The sequence below is a fragment of the Macadamia integrifolia genome, chromosome 4 (assembly GCF_013358625.1).
Source record: "Macadamia integrifolia cultivar HAES 741 chromosome 4, SCU_Mint_v3, whole genome shotgun sequence".
Classification (NCBI taxonomy): domain Eukaryota; kingdom Viridiplantae; phylum Streptophyta; class Magnoliopsida; order Proteales; family Proteaceae; genus Macadamia; species Macadamia integrifolia.
Window position 1 is genome coordinate 8779245 of NC_056560.1, and position 15295 is coordinate 8794539.

Consider the following 15295-nt stretch of genomic DNA (forward strand, 5'->3'; position numbering starts at 1 on the left):
TAAACCGTAATTTCACAATCTAACACAATTCTATCGATTAAGGAGAGGAAAGGCCATCTGAAATGGAAACAAGAGGTACCCAGCCAACTTGCAAGTAGTTTCTAACAAAATGTAACCGCACCCTTCTCTTGAAACCCAAAACCCCTTTTCGAATTCACTGATTTCTTTGGCCACTATTTCCATTCATGTGTAACACATGATGTGGGCCTAGGGGAAAGGGAACCACTATTATTAAACACAATAATATATCAGAATTAAAATCAGGTCGGGTTGAGCTGAGCCGGGCTAGGCGTAGGTCTCAACCCAAACCCAAACCCAACCTTGATCGATTGAACTAGGTTGACCCTCATAACCAGGGTTGATAGAGTTCAAGTTCAAGACAAGCCAGGACGCGTTCGGACCATCAAGGCCAAAGTTATCCCTACCTAAAGTAGTACCGAAAGATACCCTACTCCTAAATCATTTATTATTCAATGAACTGATGATGAAACCTTTGGAAAGGAATACTACATAAGCCAACCATCTCCACACAATCATGCGAAAAGAGGCAGTCAACTGGCCGATCAGAACTGCTTGACAATGTTCCCATATGCTCCGTTTTTTTTTACCATTTGACGAGCCAGTTGATCGGCTGGTCAGGTAATCAACTAATAACATTTCAGGCTCTGGCATGGTAGCCATAATCGATTGCCTAGAGATCAATTCCTCTGGTTTAGATAACTTGAAGTAAAGATGTTAATCAGTTTGGTTTGATTCACATATATTTTGGTCGAAATCATAACCGCATCATTTATTAAACGGTTGCATTTTTTGGAATCACAATCATTTAATAAACAATTTTGGTTTCAGTTTATTCCATACGATTTTTAATCGTTAGCAATTGGTTTGCTAGTTTATTCACATGTTTACTAAAATTTGCTTTTGGTGATAAATAATTCAATCTTGAAAATGTAAAATACAAACCATTATGTTTTATTAAAACGACCAAATAACTAAGAAAGGAAAATATTTTGATAGAAAATAGTCTCGAACGCATCTAACAAGTCACTAAGTAATGCTTACAACAGGGATTTTCTTCTTCCCCCGCCCAAAAAAAATAATGTGTTATAATCTTAAAAAAAATATATATATATATATATTTAATATACCCATGATATAAGCAAAAATTACATTTTTATCAATATACATTCTATCTAGTGTGTTGGATTAATTTAATAAGCATACCAAACAATGAGCAAGTTACCTCTAGAATTATCTGCAAGTATGCAACACTCAATCTTTGAATTAAATGAGATACTAATGATATCTTGCAACCACCTTATTATCTTCAAACGAGTTAATCAGATTGGTTTTGACATTTTAAACGATTTGGTTTTCACGATTTCAACTCGGTTTGAAACCACGGGTTAAACGGCTTGGTTCGATTTCAACCCGTTTAGCTAATCGGCCGGAAACTTGAAACCATAACCAAACCATTTACTAAACAGTTTTACAGTGTCGATGTATATGGCTCAATTCGGTTTCAGTAAACGGTTTCGGTTTCAAATTCACATCCATAACTTGAAGTCCAGTGATTCATCATTGTAAATTTCCCACCATTTACCAACTGACATCTTAAAGTCCTCTCTATCCATGCTTGCTTCATTGGCGCTTAATGTCCTCTCTATCCATGTTTGCTTCATTGGTAGTGAACCTCGAAGGCTTTGACCCCTATTTTCAACCACAATAAAGAATGGGTCAATAATAAGATTCATTGTTCTCTTTTCTTAATCCATCTTGAGAAGGAGATTTAGAGAATTATAAGGTAGCCAGAGAATACTCACAGCAGCACAGTAGTGGACGACCTTAACTTTGTCAAGCTCGACATTCTCAGGGTGGTGCCATAGAAATGCTAAACGAAAAAATCACATTGACTGGAGCCAACAGTCCCAATCTTCCCTAATTCTACCCTACATGGAAGTAGGAAGTTGCTTAGTTAACAACAGGTGTGGAGGGTTAAATCAAATTGCATATAAATTAAGTATTCAATTAAAGATGCAGTGAATCAATTTGAAGTAATTCAGACTGCACTGAATTCCCAAAGCACTTGCATCCACTGCCAAACACAGGCCTACTGAAAAACAAAATGGCCAACAAAGGAATGAATAATCTTACATATGTACTCCCATTTCTCCTTCTCATCATCAACCCCACCACACAAACTGGAATGTTAGCAACAGATGAACATGAGTTAGACCAGCAGCTGGTAACTTTTTTAGATGATATATGCCTGCAGAGTCCTACAAGCAGTAGTAATTACAATATTTTAATACTTTATCGTTAACATAATATTCATCAATAGATTATACATACAGCAGAAAGATGAGAAAACCCAATGCTACCATAGAATATTCCCATTGTGAACTGCAAGCCCTATTCATGCTCAATTGCTCAAATTACCTTTACAATTCTCAATGTTCTTCTAACGACTGTTAGGACGTTCCCATCGTCATAGTTACTGCTACTACCCCATATGTGCTTGGCTTCTCGTATACTTTGCATCCACTCTGGCCCTCGTTGAAAGGATCACTTAAAGGACCTCGATGCGAATCATATTGAAGTTGTATTGATGAACAGTAATATGCATTGAAACATATTATGTCAAAGCATATCAGTTCCTCTACTGCAAAGACGGAACCAAAAAACAAAAAATAAAGTGAGCCAAAAAAAGCACACACAATTAAAAAAAAAAAGACATAACGAGGCTTTAGAGAAATGGGTGGTTAAGCATGTGAAGCTTCCTCCTTCACTCTATACCACAGAGGAAATGCTAGCTCGCCATACAAGTACCTGAACTCTCTATTGCTTACTTTGAAGAAACAAGGAGGTACAGTCCAAACCATTTCAGATATTATTTGGTTGATCCATATTTTGATGAACAATGTCTAATTGAATTTAATAAATGTCTCCTAAGGCCTATTAATATTCTTAAACATCAAATTCTCCAGTTCAACTTGTCATGAATGATAAAACTGGCAGTACTAGGTAGTGGAAACAAACAGCATATCAACAAAACAAAGTAAGAAAATAATTCCAATTTTCATGATGTAGAACAGTCTCTACTAACACTCATTGATCATGCAAATGACCAGGCAATCACTGCAGCTGGCCTTCGTTTGGATCCCACTGGACGACAACCGGTCTTATAAATATGATTCCCAAATGCCTACAGATTTATTCTAGCTGCTCCTCATCAGATTTGTATCATCACGCCCAATTCAGAGCACTCGAGTAATAAATTGGTTCATAGCTCCCCAGTCAGAACAAGGGGCAAGCCAAATACTTCAAGTTTACAGCCTTATCTAATGCTTAAATGTTCAGATATCACAGGGGCTCAGAATTAGAAACCATGAGTACAAAAATAGAAATCCAATGCCTCAAAATATTTAGTCCTTGGATGAACAAGAAAATGCTACCAAAGGAAGCCTAGGAGGGAGCAAGTAACATACCAAAGATGGGTCTAAGTTACTGGTTGGATGCCTTGGAAATCCCCATTGAAAGCCACTGTAAATTGAATGAAGTAATAAAAGAAAAGAAAAGAAGAAAGGTAGAAGAAGGATATGTGTATCTCACCAACCGTAGAGAAGGTATCCCACCTATCTCCACAAGGGCATCTCACTCAAGCCGTCTCTGCCTGTCTCTCCCAGCAGCTGCATCTCACAGGTTACAAAATAATGCTTTCTTTTGTTCAAAACTCAAATCTTGGGAGCTGTAACAGCCCCTCTTGTATGAATAACCTTAAAAACCCCTCCACTTGTCTGGGAGCAAATCCACTAACAAACCAGAAACCAAATAAATCAGAAACTATCCTAGATTGCAATCTAATTCCTAGTTACGTAAAAATAGTCACTGCAACCAACTAAAAAATCTTGTAACTGAAACATAATTAAAACTTAGTAACTGAAATAGAAACTAAATAAATCCTAACATTGTCATTAACTAAATAACACGAAATGGAAAGCTATATTGTCCTGACGCAAGTTAATACTGGCCTCCTAAAATATCTCCATGCAAGGCCCTATGGGCCCCCACAAATCTGTCAATATCTTTGTTGGTCAATAACTACTTTGTGGGGACAGAACATGGGGCTCAAGTATAAATGAATAACGGCCTGAAAACCCTTGAACCGATGGCAGGAAAAAATGCTTGTCTGTGCTGGGCCGGTTTCCCTCCATTGATATACATCACTGCTCACTCACATGCTTTGCCAAAGATATTATGTCAAGAATTACTCTATGGTCTAGGCCTGCACCCCCTTGTTTGGTCAGCCCACATATATGCCCATTCCTATTAATAGAAATAGACACAGCTAAACTCATCTGGGATTCCTCTTCCGAGGTTGCATCTACAATGAAGTGACTACCAACCTAGAAGAGCAAGCGAGTTTTATTAATTAGAAACTGACAAAAAGAGTTAAAGTGTGAGAATTTTTAGCGAGCAACACATATAAAGTTGAGTTTTTTGTTTCACCTTGGTTAAAGTTACAATTACAGGGATGCCAGAGGTGTCAAACTGTAAAAACTCTTCATCACTAATGTCAATTTCTGGCTTCTCATCATCGGCAGAGGCAGCTGTAGTTATATAGACTTTTGGGATGCATGTATTGTTCAAGGCAGCCTCATCAAAAACAAAAGAAACAGAAGTAAAAATAAGTGAAGAAAATTTTGTATTTTCTTTTTCACAAATCAATCTATGAAGAGAATATAATATTTGGTATGGTAAATCTTTCAAGTTAGGACAATGATGAATATGACAATGTAGAAAGCCATGAAACCAACAACAATCATATGTTTTACTTGAATTGGAAGATTCATGGCTTACCTTGATTGCAGCACCTAAGGCATCTAGTAAATTCCCATCAGAACTGACAACAAGGCCATCAACATATAATTCCCAGCACAGTTTCCCTTCCGCAATCATTAGAGATGAGCAGTCAATGCCAACCCCTATGAAACATTTATGGTCAAACTTCTATAAAATCAATCAAGAAAAACAAGAACACAAATATATCAAGGAAAAAAAGGAGACTGATAGTTGCACCTGTTCCACTTTTACTACCCAATAAACATCTCTGCGGTGCAGCTGAATTACTGATAGTCGTACTTGTTCCAATTGTACTACCCAATAAGCATCTCTGCAGTGCAATTGAGAGTTCCGTTGATAACTCTTTACCTCCTCTGCCCTGTGTGCAACATGATCAGATGATTAACCAAACAACTAGAAGGACAGGTTTAATATACAGTGAGAAATAACCACCTTTTTGTCGACAATGAGGTATAAAATATTCATTTCTCGAACAAATTATATGCCAAACGAAATTTTAGTTCCTATTTTCTGCAATTTGCATGTGTACCTCACCGAGAATTATTACCAAAGTAATCAACGAAAATTCTCAAAGAAACATTCATTCTAGCCTATCTAAGCTTTTTTTATTCATTTCTAACAATATCAGTTATTTATCCAAGAAAAAATACAAACGAAAGGCTGTACAATTTTCCTCACATGAACAGTAGATAACATTTTAAATTTTGACTTCAATCTGAAATTTTGGAACTAGCAAACATGCAGAGCGTAAAATGCATCTCAGTAGCCTTCTTCAACAAAACTAAAGGAATTTTCTTTATGGAATACTACAGCAAACAATGCTAAAGGAATTTTCCAGTACAAGTAGGTATTTGGTGCAAATGTCAGCAATTGGCTTTAATTATGTTTCAATTTCTTTTCTGCCTATCATGGTCTTCCACTTGGACAATGCATGGAAGGAAGAAAACCATGGGTGCACACCTGAAAAATTAATTATTTACCGAACAAAGATCAGATATACCTACCATCTAATCGCAAGTCCATGCAATTCATGAGTTTTCTGCTTCACAGAGAGAGAGAGAGAGAGAGAGAGAGACCTCATTCACAGAACCTACCATTTATTCGAGTCCATGCAATTCATGTTTCTGCTTCAGAGAGACACTTCACCTCATAAAACCTACCATTTAGTTGCAAGTCCATGCAATTTATGTGTTTACTGCTTTGCTGTGTTGCGCAACAGCTGATTCCAATTCAGTATTTTGGTCTGAGTCTTTGATACCAAGCATCATTTTATCTTCTCAATGAAGGAAAGACTAGCATGAGACTTGCCTCTTGAAGAGCCTACATTTCATAAGGCATGAATACAACCATTACTCAGTTCTCCATCTCCACCTCCACCTCCACTTACTATCCCTGGTATGCAAGCCAAAAGATGGAGTTTTCTAACAAACCAGATAAAGTGAGGTTCTCTTATGGAAAATAGATTTATAATAAGCTTGTTTTGAGATAAAATGCTGAGAATTCCAGTGAGTTTGCTTTCCAGACTTATTATTTCATATTTCTGGTTTCCAATTTATTTAATCTGACATTAGTGGACTGGGCCCACCAAGAAAAAAGTCTTCGCTCACTGTTTCAACCTTTTCACTCCCACACAAATACATGGTACATTTTTTCAAAGTAGGAATAACTTTAAAGGAAAAAATAATTAACATAAAGACGTGATTGTTCCTAAATCAAATTGGTGCTACTGTTTAGAGTCTGGATTTCTAAGGACTGACATACCAAGCCATTGAATCCTACTGCAAATGGAAACAATGAATCTTACCACACAGACATGCATCAACCAACCTTAAATACAGAAGCTTCTGCGGGACTACAATCAACATTTATGATGACCCTGCCTTTACCAGGTTGAAGCAGATATGGTTTTCCAAGTTCAGCCTGCCAATGGTGATTGCTAGGAAATATTAGCAGGAAATTCCTCTAGTAAAATATAAAATCATGAGGATTATATATCATTTTGCAAAACTATCAAGAAAGCATTGGAAAAGAAGGTAGTCTGTAGTCTGGGATTAGGAAATACCTTCACACTGGCAATGACATCAGTAGTTCCCGTTCTAACTCTTGCAGAACCATTTGCCTATAAGTAGCAAACAAATAAATTTGAAGAGGGAATTTAATGAAAACATGATGCAGATTCTTCACCAAACTAGGCTTGTTTTATTAGGAATAAGCTTAAGGTTGGGTTGTATACGTGTTGGGCCTTCAGTCCATGTGGTTTGGAGTATATTGGGCTACTTTTATGAGTCTAACTAGGGGTTCTAAGGTTGCATACGGGATTCAATGATTTGTTTCCTTTTTCTTTAGTTTCCTTTTTAGATGGGGTTATTTAGTTTCTAATTTCAGTACCTAAATTAGTTTCTAATTTTCAGTCACAAGACTTTCTATTTTGTAAGTTTCTATTTTCAGATTTAGTAACTAGTTGAGTTTCTAATTTTTAGTTTCCTATTTCAGTTTTTGGAAACTAAAGTTAGTTTCTATTTCATGTAACCCCTATCACTATTATAAATAAAGCTATGGCTCTTTTAATGAGCCACGATTTTTACAATTCAAAACAAAGTGAAGCTTCATGCTGCTGCCGCTGGTTTCTCCATGGCTAAACCTTTGTGTTTGATCAAGGGTTAGGGATTGGTGTGTGATCCGATCGACACTCTGCGGCGAGAAGTCCGGGTGGGTCTTTTCTTTTCTGGTTCTATTATTGGATTCTCTCCTCCAGCAGTACAGGCAAGTAATCTGAATTTTCTGCAGAAATTTCTGGGTTGGTTTTCTTTGTTTTCCTTCCTATCGGCCTAGCTGTTTTTGGAGAACCAGCCACCCGATTGCTTTGAGATTTTGGTCGATTGTTAGGACCACTAAGAAGGGGACTCGATCCAAGTTTGGTACTGATCAGACCATGGGTTTGTCAGTTTCTGAGTTTTCTTCAGTGCTGGTCGATGGTGATTTCTGTCTAGAAATTATTTCCTGATTTGTGTTATCTGCTACTGTTGGTTGCTGCCTATGTTTTTCTGAGGGAATGGACCTGCTATTCAGTATTCCGATTTGTTTATTTGTCACCTAAACATCTACTATTGAAGATTCTGAACTTGTTAGGATCGATTGCCTGTTCTCAGAACCTGCTGTCCCAGAATCGAGTTCTGATTTTGGTTATCTGGTTCTGCTATGTTCTGATTCTGATCCTACTTATTCAACTATTCTAATTTTATTGCTGGAGCTTCTAATTGTTGATGCAAACTCTGCTTTCTGAAATTCCTGATTGTGGATCTGATAATTCTGGTTTGTTTAAGGACTGTTGACTGATTATTCTGGACTGCTGTTGCTGTCTATTGTTGGGTGGTTATTTGGTTGTTCTTTGGTCTACAAGTTCCTGTTGTTTGGGTCTAGTTTGACTTGTCAAATCTAGTCCTACATTAAAACAAATGAGAGCATGGCTGGGAACAACACCCCGAAATTGTAAGAGATGGTAAAGTGTAAATATCATTTGCAAGAACCATGGACATGAAGACTACACCTGAGGAATGACTCCAGTTTCAACAGATATAGGTCGGTAAACTAATCTTTTTCGACCATCAGTGTGAAGGTCTTGAGCAATAGCACCCTGTATGAAATGTTTCCCTCCAACAGATGGTCCCGCCATTTCTACTAAGAAGAAACTATGAAATCACAATTATGAAAACCACAAATTAGAAGCAAAGAATACCTTAAAAATAGGGAAGAGAGGAAAAGAGAAATAGCTAAGATAACAACTGTATTAATATTAAATCCAACCCAAAAAAGAAATACAGTAAGCCCAAGCAAGATAGACATAGAAGGAAGAAACCAGATGAGTTGACAATATTGCTTCCAGTAGCACTTTAACACCAGAGAAGGTGGAATTGAAATGCTTGGACATGCAAAACCAGATTTCAAAAATCAGAAATAACAAACCAAATCTGTTAAGTATTAGGATCCCACAGTATCTGTCAAACACAAACACAACATCTCTAGTGATATTCCAATCTTTTAAAAGAAAAAATTTAGAGGTATTGAGATACTTCTATTAAATGGTCCAATATGTTCTAATAGCAAACCCAATTCCATATATAAATACTTATTCATATAAAAGGGTGTACCCGGTGCACAAGGCTCCCGCATGTGCGAGGTAGGGGGGGGGCGAGAACTATGCAAACTTACTGAAGAATGTCGAGAGACTGTTTCAACCGCTTGGCCACCAGGTCACAACATTCGTACATTAACGTTGGACCAAGTACTTATTCATAAACCGATTAAAAAATAATAATAATAATAAATAAGTAAACAAATAAAAACTTTTTTTTGTTATAGCTTGACCAATTGTGGAGAAGAATAAGCAAATTGAGATTAAAAAAAAAAAGCATTCCTCACATATATAATAAGTACTATTCACAGAAAAACATAGAGCTTACATATATGCATTTACTTATGCTCTCCTGGTTATAATTTCTATTTCTCTATTTGTGTGATTTGGATAAATAGCTATCAAAAACAATTTCTGGGCCAGAAATAGAAATCCTTTGGTTACAACTGTACTTAGTATGTCACAGAATGAGAAATTGGTTTAATGGATTCTGTTACAATGTTATTATTCATGAAAATTAAGGCTGGTCGATAACTTAAACTAATAAATTTAACCTCCAGCAACTTATGAAGCAAAGAAGATCCCAAGCAAACCCATAACCTAAAATGTTGCCCAAATCCACAAAAGCTTGAAAACTAGTTTCTCATTTCAATGAATAAAAAACATGCAAAAGCAAACAACCAGCCAAGTAATTCCTAACTCCATGAGCTACACCATGTCTTCAGGATTTCTCCACAAGTTTGGATATACAATACAATTTCTGAATATTTCAAGAATTTCTCTGCAATTCTCAGGGTTTTCTGGGTTTTCTGTGCAGGGCTTCGCCAGATTTTAGAATTTACCAAAAACAAGGGCGTTCAATCCCCATTCACAGAAAATCATAATTTAAGAGAGGGACCAAAAAGTCCCTTGCATGCAACACAAACTTCATGTTGTTGCGACTAAAGGTATAAATCAGTTCGATTCCGGGTATTCAGTTTGGTTTTCAATTCAGTCCAAGGGAGTGCTAATGCCTAGTGTGACCGAAAAACAAACAGAGAACAGGTTGTCTTCTGAAAATCTGTATGTACTTATGCACTACATCCTCACACAGATGAAATGTAATACAGAAGCACGAGTATCCATGGTTTGAAGACGAAGCACAAACCAAGTGACTTTTGCTAATTATATAACAGACCGAATACTCAGTTACCTTCCTATCAAGGTTGAGACCAAGTCCTAAATTCAGACATTTAACGGAAAGGAGGCAAGTTAAAATTATTTTCCAAAGAAAAGAAGAAGAAGAAGAAGAAGAAATGAATGCCGGAATAAGAAATGGTTATTCCGACGGTGTCGGCTTCGGCGACGCCATGACACCAGGGGGGCCTCTGTTTCAAAGAAAAAAACAATACAAATAGTCACCTAATAAAAACGAGAGAGAGAGAGAGAGAGAGAGGGAGAATTACCTCGTACAGCAGATAAAGGTGATTTCTCAGGCGTTGCAGAGTGATGTCCGTTAAGGGGCGAAGGCGTGACACAATGTGAACTCAGGCGGTGGGATTTCGAAACCCTAACGTCCGAGAGTGATCAGTGAAGCGATTATGAAACGAAGAAGGAAAGCGAGAGAGATCAGAGAGCGACTGAGAACTTAGGTTAAGAAAGACTTTAAAGGAGATTCAGAGTGGTATCCGTTAAGGGACGAAGACGTGACACAGAGTGAACTCAGGCACTGGGATTACGAAACCCTACAGTCCGAGATGCGAGCGAGAGAGATCGGTGAGAGGAGATCAGAGAGCAGAAATAGAAAGTTGAGGATAGTGTGAAAACTGAAAATTGATCAGTTATTAGAGCGGCAAGGGTTTTTAAATTGAAATTGAACTGGACAGGATCGAATAAGCCAAATTGAACCGAACCATATAATTAAGTGGAGTACTAGTGTTTTTTTCGGCCGGTTACAAAGCTAGAACCGCACCAAACCGAACCATATATTTAAACCCATGTTTCAAAATCGAATACATTTGGTTTGGTTTATTCAATCCAAATATGGTTTTGATTTTTGGTCCCGGTTCCATTTTGACATCCATACAACAACAAAACTATCTTTACCACAGAAATTTGTTTCACGTATGCAACAAACTGCATTGTAAAAGGAACCGATTTGACTTGGTCTAGAAGGATCAACCCGGCCCAAGTCGGATTTTTTACTTTTAGAATACTTTTGTTGTTAAATTTCTAAAAATCATATTCCAAATTCATAACCCGATTTTCATAAATCATGTGTCGTTAAAAAACTTATTTTAAATACTATCCAATGATAATGATCATAAAGAAAGTGACTGATAGCATGACTCAACCCAATTTTCTAATGATTAGAGTATACGAGTTCTTGATTTATCTTAAAGCTTTCATAAACTACTATACAAACATGTTACAATACGATAGCCATTTGTAATTTTGTACAATGAAAGTTTTATTTCTCGTATTGTGTTATTTATTTACTACACCATAAGGACAATCAAAGTAGACACCAGGTGATATGATAGGATTACACAAACTCTATATTAAACCACTCTCTCTATTTTAAGCAGCAGAAGGTGCTGGAATATATGAAATCTCAGGCTTAGGCATGGTAGCCATAATAGATGGCTTAGAGAAGGTCTCTCCCTCTAGTTCAGGATTCTCTGGCTTGAAGTCCAGTGATTCATCATTGTAAACTTCCCACCATTTAGCCACTAACATTTTAATGTCCTTTCTATCCATGTTTGCTTCTTTGCCAGTGAACCTCCATGGCTTTGATCCCTGTTTTCAAGAACAAGAAAGAAAGAGTCAATAATAAGATTCATTGTTTTCTCTTTTTAATCCATCTAGAGATGGCTAGAGAGTACTCACAGCCGCACAGTAGTGGACCACCTTAACTTTGTCAATCTCAACATTCTCAGGGTGGCGCCAGAGCATGGCTAGAATCAAATTGTATACAAGAGGGATGGGTTTGTACATGTGTTGGAAGAACATGTTCAAGAAATCCTAAATGGATACAAAGAAAAAGTGGATTATAATCAAAGTTGAGGAGTATTGTAACATTTTCATGATGTATAGGATAGCATTCAGTCATTGCATTGGTATAAATTAATGGATGGGTGTTTAACTGATGGACTTGGTTGGATGACGTCCAATACAAGAAATGATCTCCTTCATAGAGAAGGGGTTTTTCAAGTTGACCTGTTTTAAAGTGTAAAATATTGTTTTATGTGTGTGGGTCTATCAACGACCAAGCCTATTCTGAGAGAAGTATCAATTGTTATATCTGGTAAGGTTGATCCATGTTCCTTGTCTATATAAAAGTAGCAATGCTCATTAGTCACTCACAAGCGGTATAAAAAAAAATGGAACAGATGAGATTGACAAAACAGAGAGAAGAGCATTTGATGAGTTCTTCAACATACAATATGGATTTGGGTATAGTTTCTAATCGAATCTCCATTATTATTAGAATTTAGATCAAGTCCTCGTAAGAGAACTATTCTCACACAGTGCTTGATCCATACTTGAAATCCACTCAATGTAAAAGCCTGTTGTAAGAAGAGAGAGATTGAGTGGATTCCATGTGTGAATCAAGCATAATACGAGAATGGTTCTCGTACATGATCCACACTTGAAATCCATTCAATATAAGCTTGTTGTAAGAAGAGAGAGAGATTAAGTAGATTCCATGTGTGGATCAGACACGAAAATGATTCTCGCATAAAGACCTGATCCGGATTCTTCTTATTATTTTTTATGTTTTTTATCCGTCGTATTAATCATGGCTTAAACAAAAAAAAAAAAAAAAAGCACAAAATTATTATAACTTGAAAAATTCTTTGAAAATCTTGTTGAAGAAACTGACGACGAGGACCTGAAAATAAATAAAAAAAACACACACACACAGTACTTACTTGCACTGCAAATAAGGTGGGCGTCGTGACTTTCAGAGTCTCAAGAAGTGATTCACAAGTTAACCTGCTAGGCTGAAACACGAACATCCCAGCATTGAAGTACAAGGAAGGTGGTGAACCCATCTCTGCAGGCCAATTTACCTTATCCGGGCATTGCTGGCAATACCCAATGGAGTATTGCGGCGATTTACTCCACGCCGGCTCACAGAAGCAGTCCATCACAGCATAGAAGTACCCCTCCGGTGCATCAAAGAGATGATCAATATTCTCAAACACTTGGATATCAGCATCTAAGTAAACCATCTTACTATACTCTTCAAACTGTAATAATTCACATCACCTGTTTGATCAATGCCTCAATGAAACAATGCAGACATATAAGTGTCAAAAGAGTTTATTGAATCACTTACTTTCCATATTTGGAGCTTGGAGTAGTTAATAACATAGTAGGCATGAGCAAATTGGGTTTGGTTCTCAGGTGGGTAGATGGGTTCAATTTCACGAACGATGCAGCCTTGAGCTCTCAAGATCTCACGGTGTTCCTCTGGCACGTCCGGCAAGATTGCCACCACTAGAGGGTAAGCGCTCTTCACCTTACGTAGGCCCTTTACTAATCCCACCACTCCCTTAACATAGTCACCATTACCGGCTAGGAATGTCACGTAGGCTCTCTTGGAGTAATGGGTCGTAACCTTCTCGGCGGAACCCGAAACCACGTCGTGGATAGGCACTTCCGGTGGGGCCATAAGTACTTAGGAGTTGTTGAGCTTAATTGGAATTGAAGGATGTGTTTGAGGAGTACTGTAGTAGGAGGACTGGGTTTTGTTGTTGAGCTCCACCATGGCAGCCTTGCAGTCTTTAAATAAACCTCAAATGAGGGTTACATGAAGCCAAATGTTACCAAAATGAAACTCAAATGAAGCTTTGTGAGGGTGTTTCTAATGGATGAACGTATGAATATCATGCAACCTACCGTTCATCTACTCTTATCATCAAAATGGACGTCTAAGATCCAATGAAGGTTGTCATTTGTTCGTAGAGACGTCGTTGTTGTAGGAGAATGGATCTTCTGCACGTACATGTTAGAAGACCAACACCCCTACCATTTGTTGCAATTTTCATGGTAAAGAGGGGTATTTTTTGGAAGTAAAAAGAACAAGTGTTAGCCTCTCTCTTCATTTAATAGATTTCAAATCCACCTATTAAGGATATACAAGGTTATTCTCATACGTGAACCTAAATGAAAAACTAGTTTTTTATACTACCAAACACTTTTTAATCTTATTGAGTGATCCGTAAATAGTATCATATACTAAGATAAATATCGACCGATACAATACCGATACTTAGATCACCAGGTTTCACATGCAGCCGATAAAGTTCCACGTTAGTGAGACTTACCCTATGCATACATTTACTGCATTCCATGAATGGAATAGGGACACGTGGCACACTATCAAAATATCTCAAGGGATAGCTGGCGACCTGTGGACATGCCAGCTATGTTTGAGCAAATCTTGATCTCTAACCGCCAACCATTGCAATCTCTTTTACGTGGTCGTCGTACGTTGTGGTGGTGGTGGAGGAGTGTGGCCCTGCGAAACCAATCTGCCTCGCCAATCAAGGGGGGGGGGTTGTGAAACAACGTACTTTTGAATGAAATGAATAAACTAGACTTTCTAAAAATAAACTACAGAATTGCGAAGAATAGGAATTTCACAAAGGAAGAACATCGCATAGAAGGAAAGTATTAGGGAAGGAATGAAACAAAAGAAGATATTGTTGTGACCTTTGGATCTTTTCGATGTCGTGTGGATCAAAATTAGTTGAGAATTGAGAGATGAAAATGAGTCCAAATTGTCTGCAATGAGTGGTGAGGTATAGTGAGCATTCAATGGTTGGGCACCCTAGACATTGGATGCTCACAGCTGACAGCACCTCATTGTCTCACCATAGACAATTCCCCAAATACTTTCCTTTGAACAGAAGTCAAAAGAGTGCAAGAGTAATGAATCCTTATTAAGAATTAAGAAATTAACTATGCAATAGAACAATGATTGACAAAAGAAAAAATGAAAGAGAATCACACTAGAAAGGAAGAAAAATATTTAAATGATCCATCCAAGATGGACTACATCCATGGTCAAACAATAAAGCAAAACCTTCACTATTTTGATGAAGAAACTACAAAATCTTAACTCGCACCTCCTCATGATATAGATAACACTCTATATACAGGGTTTTGACTTACCACAGTATAGAAAAACCCTAATCTTCAAAAGTACAAAACTGCCCCCCAATAGAAATAACTCTTAAAAAATGGGGTTGAGGACTTCCACCCCTGATTCTCACTAGCCAAGGGGATTACCATTGTGGCAAAGTCATC

General features: G+C 37.4%; 2 protein-coding genes across 15 annotated transcripts; both read right to left on the reverse strand.

Annotated features, from left to right (window-relative positions):
- Positions 1–1284: 1284 nt before the first annotated feature.
- LOC122077577 (putative exosome complex exonuclease RRP42) lies at positions 1285–10816 on the reverse strand. Of its 14 annotated transcripts, none has more exons than XR_006139841.1 (13): positions 10441–10816; positions 8411–8552; positions 6926–6982; positions 6691–6825; positions 5080–5221; positions 4861–4985; positions 4510–4656; positions 3636–3812; positions 3489–3543; positions 2440–2662; positions 2155–2279; positions 1824–1949; positions 1285–1710 (listed from the first exon to the last, which is right to left on the reverse strand). XR_006139841.1 is itself a non-coding variant. In XM_042643547.1 (8 exons), the coding sequence occupies exons 2-8, from the start codon at positions 8534–8536 to the stop codon at positions 4224–4226; spliced, it is 915 nt and encodes a 304-aa protein (XP_042499481.1). In that variant the 5' UTR covers positions 8537–8538; positions 10441–10816; the 3' UTR covers positions 3819–4223. The 14 variants fall into 14 exon arrangements, 4 of the variants coding, with proteins under 4 accessions (XP_042499481.1, XP_042499482.1, XP_042499480.1 ...); XR_006139840.1 differs by having other exon boundaries at positions 3613–3812; XR_006139842.1 differs by having other exon boundaries at positions 2155–2201; positions 3489–3812.
- Positions 10817–11456: 640 nt separating this feature from the next.
- LOC122075147 (galactinol synthase 1-like) lies at positions 11457–13711 on the reverse strand. Its single transcript, XM_042640062.1, has 4 exons — positions 13320–13711; positions 12910–13230; positions 11864–11998; positions 11457–11773 (listed from the first exon to the last, which is right to left on the reverse strand). The coding sequence occupies exons 1-4, from the start codon at positions 13653–13655 to the stop codon at positions 11555–11557; spliced, it is 1011 nt and encodes a 336-aa protein (XP_042495996.1). The 5' UTR covers positions 13656–13711; the 3' UTR covers positions 11457–11554.
- Positions 13712–15295: the final 1584 nt, after the last annotated feature.

What these genes read in the sequence shown, in the direction of transcription:
- LOC122077577 (XM_042643547.1), bottom strand. Translation starts at nt 8,536, where the DNA reads ATGGCGGGACCATCTGTTGGAGGGAAACATTTCATACAGGGTGCTATT. An exon ending in AAACTGGAGTCATTCCTCAG is followed by an intron (nt 6,983 to 8,410) that starts GTGTAGTCTTCA and finishes TGCTACTTATAG; the next exon opens with GCAAATGGTTCTGCAAGAGT. An exon ending in ATGTCATTGCCAGTGTGAAG is followed by an intron (nt 6,826 to 6,925) that starts GTATTTCCTAAT and finishes ATATTTTACTAG; the next exon opens with AGGAATTTCCTGCTAATATT.
- LOC122075147 (XM_042640062.1), bottom strand. Translation starts at nt 13,655, where the DNA reads ATGGCCCCACCGGAAGTGCCTATCCACGACGTGGTTTCGGGTTCCGCC. An exon ending in CCAAGCTCCAAATATGGAAA is followed by an intron (nt 13,231 to 13,319) that starts GTAAGTGATTCA and finishes GAATTATTACAG; the next exon opens with TTTGAAGAGTATAGTAAGAT. An exon ending in CCACCTTATTTGCAGTGCAA is followed by an intron (nt 11,999 to 12,909) that starts GTAAGTACTGTG and finishes GTATCCATTTAG; the next exon opens with GATTTCTTGAACATGTTCTT.